Source organism: Malaya genurostris, chromosome 2 (genome assembly GCF_030247185.1).
Source record: "Malaya genurostris strain Urasoe2022 chromosome 2, Malgen_1.1, whole genome shotgun sequence".
NCBI classification, from domain to species: Eukaryota; Metazoa; Arthropoda; class Insecta; order Diptera; family Culicidae; genus Malaya; species Malaya genurostris.
The window spans coordinates 224,173,515-224,195,739 of record NC_080571.1 but is presented as its reverse complement, the minus strand read 5'-3'; the positions used below and the strand labels follow the sequence as shown (position 1 = coordinate 224,195,739).

Genomic DNA, 22,225 nt, shown 5'->3' with positions numbered 1-22,225 from the left:
TACCATTCGACTCAGCTCGACGAACTGAGCAAATGTCTGTGTGTATGTCCGTGCGTGTGTGTATGTATGTAACAAAAATATGCACTCACTTTTTTCAAAGATGGACTTACTTTTTTTCACAACGATTCATCAGTTTTTGTTAGTTTGACGTAAATCTGCCATAACTAAGTTCAGTTTTTGCAATGACTGAGCGGAAACATATATTGGAGAAGCCAAATGAATGGAAAACTAACAGAAAAGATGATTTATTGGAATAAAGGTATGGTATCGGTCGGGTGACGGGCAGGATGTAGACCATGTTCGATGTACGTTCTACCATGTCTGACGGGCGTTTTAGAGTGTTTATTACAAGATTCAGAGTGGAGAAAAGGTAACGCGTATGCACGGAATGCATAAGAACGCAGGTTCGAGTCCTGTCTCTGAGCGTATCTTTTTCCAATAAATCATCTTTTCTGTTAGTTTTTCATTCATTTGCCTTCTCCAATATATGTTTCCGCTCAGTCATTGGAAAAACTGAAAAAAAATCTATTTTTACAAGCTTAGATTCAAATGAAAGGTATGAGGTCCCATAGCCTGCTATTAAATTTCATTTGGATCCGACTTCAGGTTCCGGAGTTACAGGGTAATATGCGAAAATTAGAGAAAAAATGTGCACTCAATTTTCTCGGAAACGGCTGAACCAATTTTTAAACGGCTTTACTGAGATTCAAATGAAAGGTGTTATAGTTTTCTACAAATTTCTAGAACATTTTATCCAGATCCGACTTCTGGTTCTGGAACTAAAGCGTGATAAGTGTAAAATTATCAATTTCATGAGTATTTTTCCATTAAAAATATTCAAAAATAGGTACAAACCCCATAAAACTGTCTGATGAATCCTTCTAGTTCAGTTCGTGCTCGTATCTCACCCAACACAGTCGAAAATCGTTTACGGTCGAAACAACAGAAACAAAGACAATACGCCAGTGAACAATAGAGTGTACGGAATGGTCAAATACGATTCAACGAAGCCTGAAACTTGGCCTGCAAGATCGAATTCAATTTGTATAGATTTCAAGCGTTACAAAGTTAGACCAGCTGCAAATGAAATTGAAATCTTACTTAAAGAACGAATGCATCCAGACGCTAATAATGTAAGTGAGATTCAATTCAACAAGGCGTCTAACTGTGTGCACATTATGTTTAAACGTGAAAGCGATGCACTTGCATTTGCTTCGGTTAACAACGAGGTACACAGCGTTGAGTGTGATAACATTAAATACAAAATCCCTGTGCACATGGTGGAAAATGCCATAGAAGTACGCGTGCATGACCTTTCTCCGCAGGCCATCGATATTTTCGTTCGGGAGAATATGTCGCAGTACGGTGAAGTTCTTTCCATCGAAAGGGAAGTATGGCGGATTTTTTCTCCGGCATCCGAAATGGCGTGCGAGTGGTACGTATGCAACTACGTAAGGCAATTCCATCTTACATCATTTGTGATCAAGGTGGGACACGTCCGTGTAAAACGTTGATTACCTATGAAAATCAGCTAGTTACATGTCAGTTTTGTGAACAACCTGCACACTACGGTAAACCTTACACTGAAACTGCGAAAAATACATCTTCAACCAAAGACAACGAAAACTATTTCTCAGCGATGCTTGAACCGATTTTCACAAATCTTGATTTGAATTAAAGCTCACATTGTCTCAAAAGCTACTGTGAAATTTCTTCCAGATCCGACTTCCGGTTCCGCAGTTACACGGCGATGAGAGTCAAATTTTTCAAACCGTCATATAGAATGACAATAAAACACCGGTACGTGCAACGCGAAAGAAGAAAACACAACACGAACGATGCGTGCTTTGCTCTATTTCGTACACGCTATAAAAAACGAAACGGTTACGGATGTCTGCTATTGGTGTATATTATTGGTAATATGTAGACTGTGCTGCGTTTGATAACAATGTTATAATAAATGCAACCGAAAGAATAAAAGCATTTCAATGAATTGACAAATAGAATGAGTAACAGAAACGCATGCGCGCTTCGTTTGTTAGATTTCGTTTAGTTGATTCAATCGAATTAGGGCCTGAGATAGTTAGTCTAGGTTTAACTAGGTTCAAAACTGTTCCAATTCGTAGGTAATATTTGTTGTTGGTAAACGAACCAACTTCGGCTATTCCGGTCATCTGAATCTGATTTCGGAAGAATTGGAAATGGTAATTAAAAACTGCAATAAGGATCTTACTCACTTTGCTTCAAGATGGCCAAATCGATTTCCACAAACTTATAGATTCAAAAGAAAAGTCTTACGGTTTCGTACGGAATTCTTGAATTGTTGTGGATACTACTTCCGGTTCCGGAGCTTCAGGATAAACAGGATTTGTAAATTCTGTTAGATTAAGTCCGACGAAACTTTCCAATTCATATTCAATGAACAGTTGTTTTTGCCAATTCCACAGTAATTTTTATGATGTTATGAGTAATACGAGGAAGGCATCATTACACCACTAGGTGGAGTAAAACAGGTTTTTTGATGCGCCTTCAATCAATATCTGTTTTAGTAATTTGAAGGGGAAAAAGCTTGTTTTTACCCCCAAATTTATGCTAGGTGCACATAACCATTTTCTTAAGTTTACGTTTCGTCTTCGACTCATCAGTGCGTCAGCAGATTATGCTGACGCAAACCCCGGATCAACATAATCCGCTGAGCAGACGTAAAGTTAATGCTATTTGCAAGACACTTTTTTATTACACAAAGGAGTGTAACGTCTAAACTGACGTCACGAACGAAACAAATTTCGGCTTACTGGCCGTACAGATTGTGGTAATTTGAAGGGTGTCTTGCAAATAGCATTAACTTTACGTCTGCTCAGCGGATTATGTTGATCCGGGGGTTTGCGTCAGCATAATCTGGTGACGCACTGATGAGTCGAAGACGAAACGTAAACTTAAAAAAATATCTGTTTACCAAGATATTTAATTTACCTTTCAAATTCAGAAAAGTAATCCATGTATGCTGAATTGATATAAGGTAAGATTTTAAATTTATATATAACATACAAAATATGTTCATGTTTTTATTGCAATATAGTTTGAACTAAGACTAAGATAACAGACTCACACCGTTCAGAATACCAAGAAATAAATTACAGAATGCGGTGCCGTTTTCTTCATACACAGTGATTTGCGTTATCATATGCGGCACCGAGCTAGTAGTTGTTAACCGAAACGTTTTTGATTGCATCACGTTCACATCTAAACTGGACATACACTGAACTATAAGTTCGGTTAAATTCTGTATCAAACACATCCTTTGAAGGAAGAAACTTAGTTACGACTTTCTGACCGTCGACAGGTATTATTTGTCTTCGACTCATCAGTGCATTAGCAGTTTATGTTGAACTGCTAACACCGCCTAACTGCTTAAAATAAACCGCAAAGCCAACGTAAAGTTCAATATAAGCTGGTAATGCAATGATGACAAAACGTAGAAATAAGAAAATAGTTGTTATATGCACAAAGCACAAACCGGTACCCCTAAATGACTACCATCCGTTGACGGCGTCACTACGTTTCTTTCGTTTAGTACTTCAGCAATGATATGGCACTTCGGTGCAACAAGTGGTAAATGTGAATGCTGTTTGTAAAATTGAAAAACCACAATCGAATGGAGCCAAAATTTCCAAATCTGCTGCTGACCTTTTATCAAATGAGAGCGAAGTCTGGAACACATTTCATTTGTCAACCCAGCACGGAACGACCGAAATCAGCATTTTCGCGAAAAATTTAGTTGATTTGCTGATTTTAGTTAGTTATTTTTTGAGACAACTAAAAAAATCTTACTTTTGCTGATTTAGATTTTCTATTCTCATTCCCTTAATAATAATAAAATATTTGTTGAAATGACTATTTTTTTTAGTTGAATTCACAAATTAAACGTACTGTCATTTCTTAGCTAAGGCACACTTCATATCCAGTCAACTAATTTTTTAGTTGAATTAAAGAAATATAATGTTGTTTTCAACCAATATGAATGGTTGAATTGGCTTCTGCAATCTGCAGCTATATGGCGCCCTGTCACCGAAACGGTAACACCTTAATGACTACTAGCCACTAGATGGCACACTACTGCCGAAAAAAACTCAGACGCGGTTGTCTTTTCTATATTGGCAGGTATAAATACGATGTTGTGTTGGAGAAAAAGACATAAACGAAACGTAAACATCTTTTTGAATTTTTTTTCTTCTAAATCACTGTTTCTTCATTCTCACTGAAAACTTTGAGCACTCGGAAAACAAAAACCGAATACAAATAGTACACCGGACGGCGCAGCTCGGAAGGTTTGAAGATACAAAAAACCTTCATCACAATTAGAGTGAAACATTCGAAATTCACATCACTGTTCCGCGTAAAAACATTATTACGCACAATCGCTTCAAGTGCGCACAAATTCTGAATAAATACACTTTCCACTAACAGTTTACGTCATTTTTACATATCGGTTTAGAAATTTATATATGGATACATCGTAACACATGCGAAAAACATCTAAACAATTTGCGAGCAGTTTCAACAAGACTGTCCCTTTTAGCTTTTTAATGGATTGTTTTGCTTTGACACTGCTGTCCTTCAGTAATGACGGTGATAGATAAATAGAATCAAAGTTTCTGATTTTAATAACGAAATTAGTTGTCAATGAGAATTTCGTGTTGGATTGAAATATTGCTGGTTTGTGTCCAGAATATTCGCCAACTAAACACATTCTCTAAAAATAAGAGTTTTTTTCAGCACAGTAAATTCTACATTTTAACTAATTTTATAGTTATTTTGGAAATTTTGTTGTTAGAATCAACTAATTCAAAAACAGTAATACGAATTAGGCGCAGAGCTAATTTCGGTCGTTCCGTGAGGATAAAAATCAGCAGATTGAACCATTATACCATTGTCCCGCTTAGCCGCTTGTCCAATCCTAAACTACCTGGCAAAACAAACAGCCTTCTTTTCGTAACTCAACCGGCAAACAACTGCCAGCTTCGGCACATCACTCGTAATAACCATTTTTTCGAAAACCCAAATTGAATTGTAATCACTCGTCGGTTTGCTACCGAGCGTATAAATATTTCACTCAGCTGAAATGGAAAGGACACTTCTTCCCTTTTTCAACCCAGTCAAAGCAGCATATCCATTTCCATTACCATGGTATCCAGCCTATTCACGTTGCTTTGACCGGTCTCCGATTTTCGCCGGGCCGGACCGGAATGCGTACCTAAGTATCCGCTTGTTTGCGAAGAGTCTCTCGTAGCGGTAAAGTCCCATTCACTCGAAGTTATGTTAATTTAAAATTCCAGCAAGTATTAGAACCCTCCCCCTAGCCATCCCCCTTCTTATTTCTGCTTCATCTGAAGTAGAAGTCTACACACTATTGTACGAAAGCAGCCATCTTTATCATTTTTCCATTTCTCTGCTCATTTTTTTCCAGTGAAATCGTCCGAAATCCAGGCGGTGGAAGGAAGAAAAATTTCCCTTCCGTGTCCGTTATCGGCCCCATCCAGAGATAAGGTCTACATGGTGCTCTGGTTCAAGGACGATGCCGGTATCCCGTTGTACAGGTAAGCTACTTTGTCCGCATTGGAATCCATCGTGTAAAAAATATGTTCCTATCAACGATGATGATGATGATGATTGTATGATGATATTGATATGAGATGGGCCCGCGAGGAGTATTTGGTTCGACTGGAAATAGTGGCAAAGCAGTGGAGTGACGGAGAACCGATTCAAATTTTGTAATGAACTTTTTAGCTTGCATCACAACATCTGATACTAATTACCAAACAATGTTCAACAAGCTAGAACATGTCTGATCTGTTGATTTACTGTAAAATGTTATGCAGTCAATAATCGTCCGATGCACAGTCAAATATTTGTGTGAAATCCTTTCTGAGTAACGCCGAAGCAGCACCAGATTGGTTCTTCTCCGAAACGAGGCCTTGGATTGCAGATTCCATTCCGTTTCGAACAACTGTTTTCACGGCACAACAGCTCAATATTGGCCATCGTTTGCGCACTACAATGGACCTGTTTGCCGAGATTCCGTCGGTGAGATATGATAATCGGCACTTACCTGGAAGGCAGGCAAAAACTGCGAACGGAAGCTTTCGGAGAAAATACCAACTGCAGTAGCCATGACGAAATACAGGCACTGACTGACTGGCAATTGTTTGTTTTCCATTCGAACACTGTCGTACCAATTAGTGCGGTATTAACAGATTTGTCCTTTTAGGATACACTGAGGGTCTAAACCTGCATCGAGAACCAGTCCAGCTTTTTTTTCGTGATGAAAATTTCCATGGGGATAGAAATATGAAACGAAGGGTTGGAAAATATCATTCGCAGGACAGAATGCTTTTTTGAATGTTGGTTCATATGAGGATAAATTCCGTGATTTGGCAAAACAAAAAGTAATTATTTAACACGCCGAATACCAAGTTGCTAAAATGTTACACAGATTACCAAGGGTACCGTGAACAGCAGGAACGCTAAATTTGACTGACTAATGACTATGTTATGTCTTTGATCGATTCAGAAAGGTTTATCACCATTGGGAAGGTGAGCTCATTAAGAATCAAATAAATTACGAGTTATTAGAAAAAGCACCAATCAAAGTCTTTTGAAAAACGTGCCTAATCCACCTAGCAGTGAGATGATACCTTTTTTTGCTTGAACATTCTTCGGTGTTTTAGTTCTCACGACATTTTAATGACCGTCGTTTTAAGTGGCAATATGAGATTTTAATCACTTATTGCTCTGTAATGTCTAAACTGCAAATCGGATCGAATTGGAATCTAAACGTGTGATAATCGTTTGAACATTCCATGATATGTTGAAGTAAGTTCCACTTTAGAGTTTGCGGTTATTTAGGGTACTTCTAAAGCCGGTATTCAGAAACCAACATAACCCAAACCGATTCGTATGACCATATGACGAATAAATTGCAATAGTTTTGAGTCCAACTTTAAAGCTTTTCGGAATTGTCATCTTCTATATCGGTTTGAATTTTGAAAATTCACCATCCTATAATTCCAGAATCGGAAGGCAGAATTGGATAAAATTAATTAATTTAGTCTTTGTCGATTTGGCTGATTTTTGTGAAAACGATTAAGCTTTGATAAACGATACTGAAACCGGAATCCGAAAATCGGTGTAGCCGAAGTCAGACAAATTCACCTGAGTAGCTGTATAGTTCACATTTTTTTTAATTATTATTTAAAAGGTATTTTTATTCAGGCCTATTTGCGTACAAGCTTTACGTGGCCGAATTAGCCGATTTTTTAAATAATGTGTTTTTTGAAGTGGATCTCGTTGTCACTCTTTTTCTAGGAGGAGAGGAGCTTCCATTTCCCTCCTACGAGGGTTGAGGGGCACTTTGTTCGTGACTCGTCTCGTCATCCATTGCCGCATCGGTGGTTTTGTTGTTTATTTCCGTCTTCTTTTCGTTTTTCTTGATGTTCGCAGTCTTGAGCTTGTTGCTAGTTGTTGTAGATGCGCCTTGTTGTACATTGGTTGCAGTTGCTGGTTGGTTTGATGGTGAAACAGGAGTACTGCGCTCACTAGTTTCCATTGTAGAACGGTTGACCTTGTCTTTCGTTGAAGATGTCCTTTTCGCAGTTTCGGTGCAAGGTTTACCGTAGTGTGCAGGTTGTTCACAAAACTGACATGTTACCAGCTGATTTTCATAGGTAATCAGCGTTTTACATGGATGTGATGATGTAAGATGGAATTGCCTTACGTAGATGCATACGTACCACTCGCACGCCATTCCGGATACCGGGGAAAAAATTCCGCCATACTTCCTTTTCGATGGAAAGGATTTCACCGTACCGCGACATATTCTCTCGAACGTACTGATCGGGACCACCGGGGGGAGGTCATGCACGCGTACTTCTATGGCATAGTCCACCATGTGCACAGAGATTTTGTATTCAATGTTATCACACTCAACACTGTGCACCTCATTGTTAACCGAAGCGAATGCAATTGCATCGCTTTCACGTTTAAACATAATATACACACAGTTAGACGCCTTATTGAATTGAATCTCAGTTACTTTATTAGCGTCTAGATGCATTCGTTCTTTAAGTAAGATTACAATTTCATTTGCTGCTGGTCTAACTTTGCAACGCTTGAAATCTATACAAATTGAATTTGGTCTTGTAGGCCAAGACTCCGGCTTTGTTATATCGTATTTGACCATTCCGTACACTCTATTGTTCACTGTACTGTATTGTCTTAGTTTCTGTTGTTTCGACCGTAAATGATTTTCGACTGCGTCGTGTGAGATGCGAGCACGAACCAGTTCACATTTGATTCAAAATGTTTGAATGTTAGTGTAGATAGCGTCATTCTGACAAATGTCATGTGTGTGTAATATCAGCACGTTCTATTTGTGTCAAATACCAAAGCAAACAGACGCTTGTAATTTTATTTTTCGTCATTTTCAAAATGTTTACCGATTTCGGTTACCGGAACCTCATTTTTTTCGACAAATCGCGAGCATTTTTTTCAACATTCATTCATCAGAAATTACAAACTTTTAAAAATTGGTGCGATCTTTTCGTTTTTGTTAACTAAACTTCTTGTATTACCTAGAATCTCTGATGATATGCAACACATGGACAACTTGACGGTTGCAATACTTTCGTCATATAAGTAAAAACCTTGGTTCCCTGCTTCCAATGAAAAGCCAATAAATTCGACTGCAGTAACGTATTCAATCCCGCGAAGCCGGTGGAAGACCGGCCAAATTAACACCAAAGGTGCCACCATCCAAATCATTAGCCAAAAGAGCCAAGGCGAAGTCACCATCAGGCAATGAAGACTTTAATTCAAAACGCCAAAGAATAAATTCCGTTTTTGCCTTTCTCATATAGAAAGGCTATGCAGTCACTGTGAAAACCGACTTTTTAACCGAGGCGCGAAGGGCCGAATTTCATATACCATTCGACTCAGCTCGACGAACTGAGCAAATGTCTGTGTGTGTGTGTGTGTGTGTGTGTGTGTGTGTGTGTGTGTGTGTGTGTGTGTGTGTGTGTGTGTGTGTGTGTGTGTGTGTGTGTGTGTGTATGTATGTCTATGTATGTAATAAAAATATGCACTCACTTTTCTCGGGACGACTTAACCGATTTTCACAAACTAAGATTCAAATAAAAGATATCATGGTCCCATAGCCTGCTATTGAGTTTCAACTTCGACTTCCGGTTTCGGAGATATAGGATGATATGTACCAAAAAAATGTAAAAAATATGCACTCACTTTTTTCAGAGATGGCTTAACCGATTTTCACAAAATTAGATTCAAATAAAAGGACTAACAGTCCCATAGCCTGCTATTGAATTTTATTTGGATCCGACTTCCGGTTCCGGAGTTACATGGTAATATGTTAAAATTAGAAAAGAAGTGTGCACTCATTTTTCTCCGAAACAGCTCAACCGATTTTTACAAACTAAGATTCAAATGAAAGGTCTTATAGTTTCCTAAAATTTTTTAGAACATTTCATCCGGATCCGACTTCCGATTCCGGAACTAAAACGTGATAAGTGTAAAATTACCAATTTCATTAGTAGTTTTTCACAAACGATGGTCAAAAACAGGTACAAATCCCATAAAAATGTATGATAAATTATTCTAGTTTGCAGAGCTTGTTAGTTTGTGGGCATAAAAACTTAAAGGACTATTCACACATATCCGGTCCGGTTCAGTGCCGGCACGACACAGTGCACGGATACTAATATTATTTCATTTGTTTTCTATGCGCGCATTCACACCTATCCGGCACCGTGCCGTTTCAGTGCAGCTCGCCGTCAGTGTAGCTTCCGTCCGGCAAACTCAAATTCGTCGTCGCCGATATTTTTTTATTTCCACTGAAGTCGGTATGTCCCTGCATTTGCTGTGCCGGAACGGAAGCGGCACGGGAACGGAACGGAAGGGTTCCGACAAAAAAAAACACTGGCGGCGGACTGAAGGCACTTTCACTGAACCGTCACGGGACTGAAATGTGTGAATAGTCCTTAATTCGGTACTACTGCTCTCCCCTTTTCATGTTTCGAAAGCACCGAAAGTGGTAATGAAAAGTTCCAAAAATAGAACTCACTTCGTTTTTCCTGCGATGCTTGAACCGATTTTCACAAATCATGAATTGAATTGAAGCTTATATTATCTTTAAAAATACTGTGAAATTTCATCCGGATCCGACTTCCGGTTCCGCAGTTACAGGGCGATGAGTGTCAAAGTTTTCAAATCGCCATATAGATTGACAATATGTACAACACCGAGAGAAAAAGAAAACACAAAACAAACGATGCGTGCTTTGTTCTATTTCGTACACGCTATGAAGGAATCGAAACGATTACGGATGTCTGCTAATGGTGTGTGATATTGATAAAAGACGGTGCTGCGGTTGATAAAAATTTGAGCTATTCTACGATAAGTGCGATAGAAAGAACAAACGAATGTCGTTGAATTCAAATTTATTTGAAAATATATGCAATTTTCACAGCCAATAGTGCAATAATACCGTGTCGGTGGTGTAATGATGTCAATAAACATACATCGGTTGTTCTTGATACCGAACGGACGTCTTATCCATTTGCGCTATTCGAGAGTCAAACCGTTGAAGCTATTCTCAAGTATTTCTCCCTACTCGATTTTAATTGTGCCGCGCCGCGTGTGCAAATCTCGAAATGAGGCGAGAAAACACTTTTAAGATCGACTATTCGGCCTTTCCCGTAAAGCCGTCGTTCGAAAAAGTGCATGCTTTTTGCCGTACAGTGCTGGGCTTGAAGAAAGAAGATGTGAAGAGACTGCAGTGCCACCGAGGTGGAGCGTGTGCTTTCATAAAGGTCAGTGACCTAGAGATAGCACCAAGAGTTGTCGACGATCACGACGGAAAACATGAAGTGGAGCTAGAGGGGAAAAAGTACAAACTCCGAATAACATTGGAGGATGGAAGTGTCGAAGTGAAGGTGCACGACCTCCCCGAAGACGTGAGCGAAGAGAAAATCGTGAAATTTTTGAGCGTGTTCGGTGAAGTGCTATCTATTCGTAAACTGACATGGGGTGAAGGCTTCGACTTCGGGAGAGTTCCACTCGGAGTCTGGTCTGCACGAATGATCGTTAAACGAAACATTGATTCGTGGGTTACGATCGACGGAGAGCAAGCGTTCGTTGTATATAAGGGACAGCTGCAATCCTGCCGACACTGCAAGGAGCAGTCACACACAGGAATATCCTGTGTCCAAAATAAGAAACTGCTAGTTCAAAAGAGCTACGCAAACGTGGCAAGCCAAAATGCACCACGACCGCAGCCGAAAAAGCCAGCTGCTACAAAATCAGTCAATAAGCTACTGACCGTAGCGAAAGACTCAGCACCACCCCCACTAACGGCCGAAACGTTTCCTGAACTGGATAAACCAGCTGATATGACAGCGAATAGCTGGAGCCAACCCGCATCGATTGGTTCCTCATGCATACCTCCGCAAAGAGCGACGACACAACAAGCACGACGATCTGCTTAACATCAGCGCGAATGCAGTCGAACTGTTCAGGAAACCCAGCAGTAAGACACGAAACCAAATCGGCAATGGTAACGAAACCGACGATTCGTCTGCATCCACAAGCTGCAGAAAACTGAGAGGCCGACCGGCTGACAAAAAGCCACGTCGGGAAAACGAGGACGATGTTGAGATGGAGCAAAAGTAACAAAACAAATGGCTCTCACATCATACAACGTCGCTTCAATTAACACCGGCACGATCACGAACCCCACGAAAATAAATGCGCTTCGTACTTTCATCAGCAACCACTGGATCGACATCGTGTGCTTGCAAGAAGTAGAGAACGAGCAACTCTCCTTGCCGGGTTTCGTCGTTTTCTGCAATGTTGATCACACGAGAAGAGGCACCGCTATCGCTCTGAGAGAACACATCCAGGTTTCTCACGTCGAGCGAAGTCTAGACGGGCGACTCATCGCATTGAGAGTCCAAGACACGACAATCTGCAATGTCTACGCTCCTTCCGGTTCTGCGCAACGTGCCGCGCGAGAGGAATTTTTCAACGGAACGTTGGCTTATTACCTCCGGCACCGTACACAGCATGTTCTTCTAGCGGGCGACTTTAATTGCGTACTTCGAACGTGCGACTCGAGCAGTCCAAATCCCAGTCCCGCACTGAAAACAGCTGTGCAGCAGCTACACCTACAAGACGTCTGGGAAAAGTTATGCCCGCGCGATGCAGGTTTCACATACGTGAACAGAAATGCCCGGTCTCGCCTCGATCGAATATATGTCAGTAAAGAACTTCGCAACAACTTGCGAACAGCACAAACGCACGTGTGCTCATTTACTGACCATAAAGCGATCACACTTCGACTTTGCTTTCCTTCACTAGGACGCGAGCACGGTCGTGGATTTTGGTCACTGCGGCCCCATCTATTGACCGATGAAAATGTTGCAGAGTTTCAGTACAAGTGGCAGTACTGGACTCGACAGCGCAGAAATTTTCGTTCATGAATAGAATGGTGGTTGTCATACGCTAAGCCCAAGATAAAATCATTCTTCAAATGGATATCTCGTGAAGTTTTTCAAGAGTTCCACAGTAAACATCAGCGATTATATGCTGAGCTACGGCTAGCGTACGACGGGTACTATCAACATCCCGAAATGTTACCCACTATAAACCGTTTGAAATGCGAAATGTTGGCTCTTCAACGAAACTTCTCTCACGCGTTTATGAGGATAAATGAAACGCACGTAGCAGGGGAACCAATATCGATATTCCATTTAGGAGAGAGACGAAGGAAAAAAATCGTCATAACTAAGCTACAGACAGAGCGGGAAGGAATTATCGAGGATCCACAAGACATCGAGATGCAGATAACTAATTATTTCTCTTGTCTCTACTCCGAAGAAGCAACCTATGGAAACGAAAATGACTTTATCTCAGAGAGTCATCCCACCGAATGATCCTCTGAACGAGGCATGCATGGACGAGATCACCACAGCAGAAATCTTAGCACCCAAGAAATCTCCCGAAAGAATTCTACCTGCGCGTGTTTGACGTCATCCACCGAGAGCTCAATCCGCTGCTGAACTGGCAATCTGGAGACTGGGAGGGACATGAAATCAGTACCTCGTGGATACAAACAACAGATACGGTTAAAATCCTGGGTGTTGTATTCGCGAACTCGATACGGCTGATGACGACAATGAATTGGGATGCGATTCCAAATAAATTCGCTCAGCTTATGTGGCAGCACTCTCCACGGCAGCTAACACTTCACCAAAGGGTTATTCTGCTGAATACGTTTGGCACTTCAAGGATATGGTATATGTAATCGTTTCTCCCACCATTTGCAGTACACACGGCTAAAATCACGTCAACGATGGGCACTTTTCTTTGGAGAGGAATGATCGCCCGCGTCCCAATGATGCAATTAACCCGCTGCAGAGAGGAAGGCGGACTGAAGCTGCAACTACCAGCGCTGAAGTGCAAATCGCTCGCAATCAACCGGCATCTCCGTGAAATCGATTCCCTTCCCTACTATAGATCCTTAATTCACCACGCAAATCCCCGACCAGTAATTCCAGCAGATCTTCCCGACCTCAAACAAATCCTCTCAAATTTATCCCATATTCCCCATCAACTTCAACAAAACCCCTCTGCCGATCAAATCCAACGCTATTTTGTACAACAAACCGACCTGCCAAGGGTGGTACGGAATAATCCGACAATCGACTGGAAACGCACATGGCGTAGCATAGCTTTGAAGCAGCTCTCATCGTCGCAACGATCGGAGCTGTACCTGTTAGTGAACGAGAAGATCGAGCACCGCAAATTGTTGTTTGCTATGCAAAGTACTCCAGACGAATTCTGCACACACTGTGGAAATCAAACGGAGGAGACTCTCTGCCACAAGTTTAGTACCAGTGCTCATGTCACGCCGACTTGGACGGCCCTACAGCTGAGATTAACAGATATCGCAAAAATTACATAAAATTACATAAAAGATATCACAAACGGATTGAGGCGTCTATCTTTTGAAGAACTTATAAGACCTGCTCTCAGAGGTTCAGGGAGAAGAAAAAGAGTGGAAATTTTGAGTATGTTCATAAAGTACATCTGCTTCGTTAATGAAAATAACTATAGATTAGATGTAGCCGAAATAATGTTTCACCTTGAATTGTAATTATTAAAACGACCTTATTTAACATCTGACAATAAAACACATTTTTTACAAAAAAAAAATAATAATAATAAAAGTAATAATCCTACTACATGTTTTCTGCTGCTGATTCATGCTGTTTAGCTTGACTTACATGTGCAGAAATAACAGAAACGCAGGTTCGCTTCGTTTGTTAGATTTTGTCTAATTGGTTTAATCGAAATAAAGATGAGCATGAGATAGTAAGTCTAGATTTAACTAGGTTCAAAACTGTTCCAATTTGTAGGTCATATTTGTTGCTGGCAAACAAACCAACTTTGGCTATTTCGGTCATGTGAATCCGGTTTCGAAAGAATTAGAAATGGTGATTAAAAACTGCAAAATGGTCTCACTCGCTTTCCTACAAGATGGCCACATCGATTTTCACAAACTTATAGATTCAAAGGAAAAGTCTTACAGTTCCATACGGAATTCCTAAATTGGTTGTGGATACTACTTCCGGTTCCGGAACTACAGGATAAACAGAATTTGTAGAGTTTGTTAGATTAGGTCCGAACAAACTTTCCTATTTCTATTCAATGAACAGGTATTGTAGCGAATTCCACAGTAATATTTATGATATTATGAATAATATGAGAAAGGCATCATTACACCACTAGGTCTTTACTTATATTTTCCCATTTTGAGCGAAATTTCTTGGGGTGCCGGTAACCGAACACCTTTTCTGAAATGGCCAAAATGTATCACTTTACTAAATTGATAATAAAGATTTTTCAATCATTCATACGAGAACTGCTTCCAAACAAAGTTCCTGAATTACGTCTGGATCCGACTCCTGGTTCCTGAGCTACAGGATGATATGTGAAACGAAATTAAAATAGTGTAACTCATTTTTCTCATAGATGGCTGAACCGATCTTAGATTTAAATGAAATCTTGAACCAAGATTCAAATGAATGGTCTCAAAATTCTATAAAACATCTTGCTTTTTAGTCAGTCTGCACTGATTTTCGAACATTTTGAATCAAATTGAATTGAATCAAATGTAAACTATACAACTCCTCAGGTGAATTTAACTGACTTCGGTTACACTGATTTTGAATTCCGTTTCCAGTATCAAATCGTTTTCTCAAATAATTGAAAATCGTTTTCTCAAATAATGCAAAATTAATGACCTTTATCCGATTCTAATTTCCGATTCTGGAATTACAGGGTGATGAGTTTTTAAAATTCAAGCCGATATAGAAGATGACAATTCTAAAAAGCTTCAAAGTTGGACTGAAAACTATTGCAATTTTGTCATATTTATTTTTTGGCCATACGAATCGTTTTGGGCTATGCTGGTTCCAGAATACCGGCTCTGGAAGTACCGTAAATAACCGTAAACTCTAAAATGAAACTTTCTTAGACTTCTCATGGAATGTTCAATCGATTTGTCACACATTTAGATTCAAATTCGATCCGATTTGCAGTTTCGACATTACAGGGTATTGAGTGATTGAAATCACAAATTGCCGCTTAAAACGACGGTCATTAAAACAATGGCATGAGAACTAAAACACCGAAGAATATTCATGCAAAAAACTCATGCGGATTGATAAAAGAAAGACATCATCTCACTGCTAGGTGGATTAAACACGTTTTTTGAGTTCAATTAAGAAAGCTAGATTTCAGATTTTAATCTAAATGAGGACCACCCTAGTAACTTTTTTCATCAAAAGGAGCACCATTTGATTACAAACAACTTTAGTGAAGACACTAACTACAAAAAACTAATATTTAATATAAAAAATATTTTGTCACGCTAATTTCATGTTTCGGACCATAGTGCATTGAAGTAGTATTTCGCAAACAGCCTGCTAGGAAATTAACCCACCTAAAACGGTAGTGCTCCGCTTAATAGAAAAGGAGACTGTGCACAACTTGATGGAAGGAATTAAACGGAAAGCCCTGGCAAATCGCATTCGTTTAAAAAAGAAGATTGAGTGAGTATTCTTCAATTGTTATATATGAAACTAGCTGACCCGTCGAACTTCGTCTCGCCCGTTTTTTTTTATTTTATGTTTTCGGACAGTAGAATTGTCAAACGTTATGCTGTTAATGTATCTTTCCATTATTTTACTGATTACTTGGCTGCCTTATTTCAACAGTTTCTCGTTTTTCTGATTACTTGGCTGCGATAAACTCATAAAAAAATTGTGAATATGTTAAAAGCTTTTGTTACGCAAAAATAAAGCGAATGCACCGCGAATCTTCTTTTGAGTCAGTGCATCGAATAGCGATTGTTGATCTCTCTCAGACTATGGTTTCGACAGATGGAATAAAAATTGAAGCGAAAATAACTGAGATGACTACTTTAATTGATTAGAACAAATTTACAAAAGCTGACCACCGCGACTTGTAGTTCGTCACTTCTCGCTAGTCTGGTGATATTATTTAATCGTGTTTGATGAATGTTCGTAGCGTGACAATCCTAGGAAAAAATTTCCATTAACAATTTAGTCATCAAAATTTTTTTTATACTTTTAATGTATGACTTCTGGTCAGTCAGTAACTATTTAGTAAATTTTTTGGTGTGGGGGAGTGTGGTGGACAAAAAAAAATTTTAACATATCAGAGACTCGGATGTTTCGCATCGCTAAGTTCGACTCCTCTGGTAGACGGTAAAAGTTTAGATGCGAGAAATCTTCTTCTTACTTAAATGAACCTTGTTACGTCGAATTTTCCAAACTTTATCTTCAAATCCTTACTCCTTCTTGAGTACTATGGTAAGTTTGATATTGTTAAAAAATCGAATGATAAAAATTTCACAAATTCAAAACGAGAATATGCATCATAGATTTTTCAAGTTAAGACACCGATTTAAAAATGACAGCTCTGCCCCAGCACCCTGTAATTCTAAAGTACATGATGCAAACTGAAATTGCTACCAAGAAAGTTCGCATCCATTTAGCGTGACCAGAAACGCAAAACTTTCATTTAGTGGTGAACTTGACACATTTCCGGAATCTATCAAACCCAACAATGGTTTCCAGTTGCAGTCGAATGTGGGAAGCTGATGGGAAAATCTTGTTACCAATGTAAGAACCATGTGCGCTGCATGAGTTCTCCGAATTCCTTCTATGAAACTGTTGACGTGCAGTAGGCAGCAGTGACATTCCGTGCCATTCCATTCATTTGTGGGTGGTTCGACCTTTGACTATCACATTCCTCCATTTCAGTCGTCGTCGGAACCGTCGAGGACAGGGTTGTGGGTGGTCATTTGTTCCTTTTATGAAATACCTTAGCCAACAGAGTGATCAGAACATAATTTGATGGATGGATAAATTTCTTGTGACCGCAAATGCGTCAATCCGAAAAGTATAGAAGTAAGCATGCCAACTGCCAACCATTTTCAACCCTGCAGATTGGCATTTCGCTACATTTCATAAACGAGGGTAGTTTCACCAATCGAATATAGCAGAAATTGAACCAACTCGTTTTCTTCAAAGCGCAAAATGTTTCACTTTTTATGACACTTGACTAAGGAAACATTCCTTCATAGCTTTTACCGCACTTCGATTCTTGTTACGTACGGGGTTCTGGCCGGGCTCCCCGTCAGCAACGCAAACTGCAAGGTTCTCGGCGGTCTGCTCGGGAGGTGAATCGAAACGGAATACCTTTAAATTTATGTTCCGATTCAATGCAAATATCCCGCAATTGCTGTTTCTTTTCTTGTTGATATCCAACCCAACTATTTCGTTCAGGAATTCCTTCCCAATCCTCCCAGTGTGCTGTACTTTAACATTTTCACTATCGAAAATGTTCACAGTTTGGTCGGTCCACCGGATCCCGGTCTGTCGGTACAGTCGTATTCATTGCTTTTAAGCTGCTTTTCAGTATTCATAAATTCATTGTGGCTTCTTAAATTTTTCAATTTTATTTTCATGATTCTGCAGCGATCCTGCTGCAATTTTTCCCTGGGTGCGAAAGTAAAGCCGAACCATAAAAACTAGTAGCCGAACAAGACAACTTTGCCGTACTGTACGATACGATACACATTGGAAGGCTATTCGGTGCTGGCAAAGATTGGCTTGTCGGAGAGGCGAAACTGTAGCTACCGACACGGACGGGGTAGGTGAAGACATGGCGAGAAATTGAAGCTGAACCACTTTCCAACCATCGGATGTTTTACGCTTCAATTCATCCGCTGCAGTAACCTGCAAAAAGTGGTTTAATGAATATTCCGCATATTTTTCATCATAACTAAAGGTGTACCTCTGGTCATGGACGGATGGATTGAAAGAGTTCTGCCGGAATCAATTGAAATTGTTGCATTGTATTTGTTAGAAGCCAATTTGAACTATTAGCTCTAACAGGATGTTCAATGCGATAGCATATCATTGAATGCAAAACAATAACTTTAACATATCCTAAACTTCAACAACATGAGATTCATTCCGGTTTTTTTTTGTGATTCACAAAGAGCATGGTCGGTATAATGGGAGCCAGCTAAGCAAATTCTGAACATTCCTGTTTTACGAGCAATCCTTCCCGTTCCGGCAGTCTGTGCCATCAATTTCAACACCGATGTACAACAAAACTCCACCCCTAGTCACTCAATCCGGACATCAATATCGAAACATTTCCTATCAACTATTCGTTTTTATCGAACTACAGATCTGCTCTGGCCCCTTGAAATCTTGCGAGTAATCCTGGCAGAAGGGAACCTTCCGGCCTACGTAACATATACAAAAAGCATCAGTAGCAGAAAAATGTCCGAACGAATAAAAAACCGGCAGAAAGGTTTAAGGTTCTCTTCTTCATCCCCGTTTCACATGTGTTCTTCTGTCATAATTTTTAGCGTCCAATTGAGTGAACCCAACTCGTGCTGCCCCGGGCCATGCAACCGTTCCCGAAGGGTTCCCGCCCGGATACGATTTCGACCGCCAATTCATAAATCCTCAAGTGCCAAAGATCCACATTCATCATTGACCGATTCCAGCCCCGGCAGAGACTTTGCTGTATCGACATCGATAAACATATGAGCAGTTATTGATGGCAATCAATTCCGTGTCCCCGAAGGCTTTTCGTTTGAACTGAAAGAGGCTACGGCTTTCGGTACAATGGCAGGAAGCATGCAACTGCCTTCTGAAAGGGGATGTCATGATGTGGTGTATATTTTTCAAAAAAACATTTTTTTCATGCTGGGGTTGAATAATGTGATACGATTACGGTTCTGCTGATGCTTTAGTACTAACACAATATGATTGGTATCATATTTGCCATCAGTTAGTGCCAGTTTGGTTTGGTACGTGTTTTAACTGGAATATCGATATAAAAATGTGCATATTAAACAAAAACGTGTACAATTTCAGACATACAGCTAAAACCAAATGTCACTCGCTTTCGTTTAGTTTCTCATCTAGGTGTTTAAATTCGATTAATGTGTTTGATTTGCTGGAATTGTGCAAATCGAATCATGACAAAACCCTGCCCAATCTATATTTAACATTTGATTAAAATCAAAGTGAACCTCCGTACAATTAATCTTGACGTACTCTCCAGATCGAATTTTACGCTATTGGCGAAGCCATCTGATTTTACAAACCGTACATTCGAATATGAATGATAATGTTTTTTTTAACCCTCCACTCTCCCCTACACCAGAAGGCTCGTATTTGAGCCCCCTTGTAATGGGCACCATTTTCAGCCATTGGCAACAACAATTATAAAACAAATATTGAATTACTACTATACTATATCTAAAATGGCTGAAAATATTAAATTTCTTGACAAAAACAAAAAGTGTGCCTCTAGTGGATTATTTGTCCTTTTAAAGAAGCACATATATTAACAAGAATAGTTACAATTTAGGTGATTTTAACGCGTTGAATTAATAATTACTTTTAGCTGTTTGTAGACGGTTTACATATAACACCTACGAATAAAAGACACAAATACATAATTAGTAACTTAGATTAGTAATTGGCGTATACGAGTTCTTAAGTAGTTTTTGATGCTGGATTTGAATGAGTGACGATGTGTAATATTCTGTATTTCTCTGGGCAGTTTGTTATATATTGCTGGACCAATGAATGTAATTCGTTTCTGGGACACGGGACGGGATTTCGAAAGATGATTAACTTGCCTTGTGTTATGAATTCGAGGTGTTGTATTTATTGTTATATTGTGAAAAGTCTCCGGATTATGTATTATGTTGTGGATTAAGATTAATGTTTGTTCATCGCAGATACCTAGAATGGGTAAGATTTTATGAGGAAGATAGAAAATAGAAATATTTAAAAACTTCCACTCTTTCTATAACATTTCCTTCAATAATTAAGTTGGGGAGTGTGGGAAGAACTTTCCTAGGTGATCGGAGAATGACATATTTAGTTTTTTGTAGATTCAAAGAGAGCAGATTTTTAGAGAAGTATTCTTTTAAAATCAGCAAGTCGTTATTCATGTTTGTTATAATAGAACTTGTATTGGCATTCGGATAAAACAAGGCCGTATCATCCGCAAAATAACCTTGGAATACCAGAGAGATTAATCTTGCATATATCGTTAACATATAGCAAGAACAGTAAGGGCCCGATATTATTTCCCTGTGGTACGCCAATGCTTACTTACTTACTTAACAGCTATAGGCCTTGGGTGTCCTTTGCTGTATCAAGCATACGTCTCCACATAACTCGGTCCATGGCTGCTCGTCGCCAGCCACTCAAGGCACGGATGCTTCTGAGATTACCCTCCACTTGATCGATCCACCTTGCTCGCTGCGCTCCTCTTCTTCTTGTACCAGTCGGATTAGATTCAAGAACCATTTTCACTGGTCTGTCGTCCGACATTCTTATGACATGCCCAGCCCATCGTAGACGTCCGATTTTAGCTGTCCGTACGATAGGTGATTCTCCTAGCAGCAGTTGCAATTCGTGATTCATACGCCGTCTCCACGTTCCGTCTTCCATCTGCACTCCGCCATAGATGGTCCTCAGTACCTTTTTTTCGAAAACACTGAGGGCGCATTGGTCCTTTGCCAACATAGTCCAGGTCTCGTGGCCATAGAGAACAACCGGTCTAATGAGCGTTTTGTAGATGGTCAATTTCGTGCGGTGGCGTACTTTTCTCGATCGGAGGTTTTTTCTGAGTCCAAAGTACGCACGATTCCCTGCCTAAATCCGTCTATGAATTTCTCTGCTGGTGTCATTGTCGGCGATCACCAGTGAGCCCAAATACACAAACTCATCAACCACCTCGATATCGTCACCGTCTATCAATATTCGTGGTGGGGAACGTAGCTTTTCTTCTCTAGATCCTCTTCCTCTCATGTATTTTGTTTTCGACGCATTTATGGCCAGTCCGATACGCCTAGCTTCAGCTTTCAGTCCGATGTAGGTTTCCGTCATTTTCTCAAGGTTACGTGTCACAATATCAATATCGTCAGCGAAGCCAAAAAGTTGTACGGACTTTCGGAAGATCGTGCCACTCGTGTCGATCCTCGCTCTTCGAATCACACCTTCCAGGGCAATATTGAACAAGATACAAGAAAGTCCATCACCTTGACGTAGCCCTCTCCGAGATTCGAAGGGACTTGAGAGCGTCCCAGATACTCGGACGTAGCACATCACTCTATCCATCGTTGCTTTGACCAATCGCGTCAGTTTGTCCGGGGAACCGTATTCGTGCATTATCTGCCATAGCTGTTCTCGATCGATTGTGTCGTATGCCGCTTTGAAGTCAATGAATAGGTGATGCGTGGGTACGTTGTATTCACGACAATTCTGGAGTACTTGTCTTAGTGGCGCGGGCTCCTGTAAATCCCGCTTGGTACGGCCCTACGAATTCCTTAGCTATTGGCGATAGACGACGGCAAAGGATTTGGGAGAGTACCTTGTAGGCGGCGTTTAGTAATGTGATTGCGCGGTAATTGCAACAGTCTAGCTTATCGCCCTTATTGTAGACGGGACATACCACTCCATCCGTCCATTCCTGCGGTAGAATCTCCTCCTCCCAAATCCTAGAAATCATCCAGTGCAGC

At 40.1% G+C, this 22,225-nt stretch overlaps 1 protein-coding gene across 1 annotated transcript in view; it reads left to right on the top strand.

Moving 5' to 3' along the window:
* The window catches only part of LOC131427758 (CD166 antigen-like), a 1,130,565-nt gene that overhangs the window by 631,457 nt on the left and 476,883 nt on the right, over positions 1–22,225 (top strand). Inside the window, exon 3 of the mRNA XM_058591222.1 lies at positions 5,468–5,597. Coding sequence (XP_058447205.1) covers positions 5,468–5,597 — 130 coding nt within the window. The remainder of the gene's footprint in view (positions 1–5,467; positions 5,598–22,225) is intronic.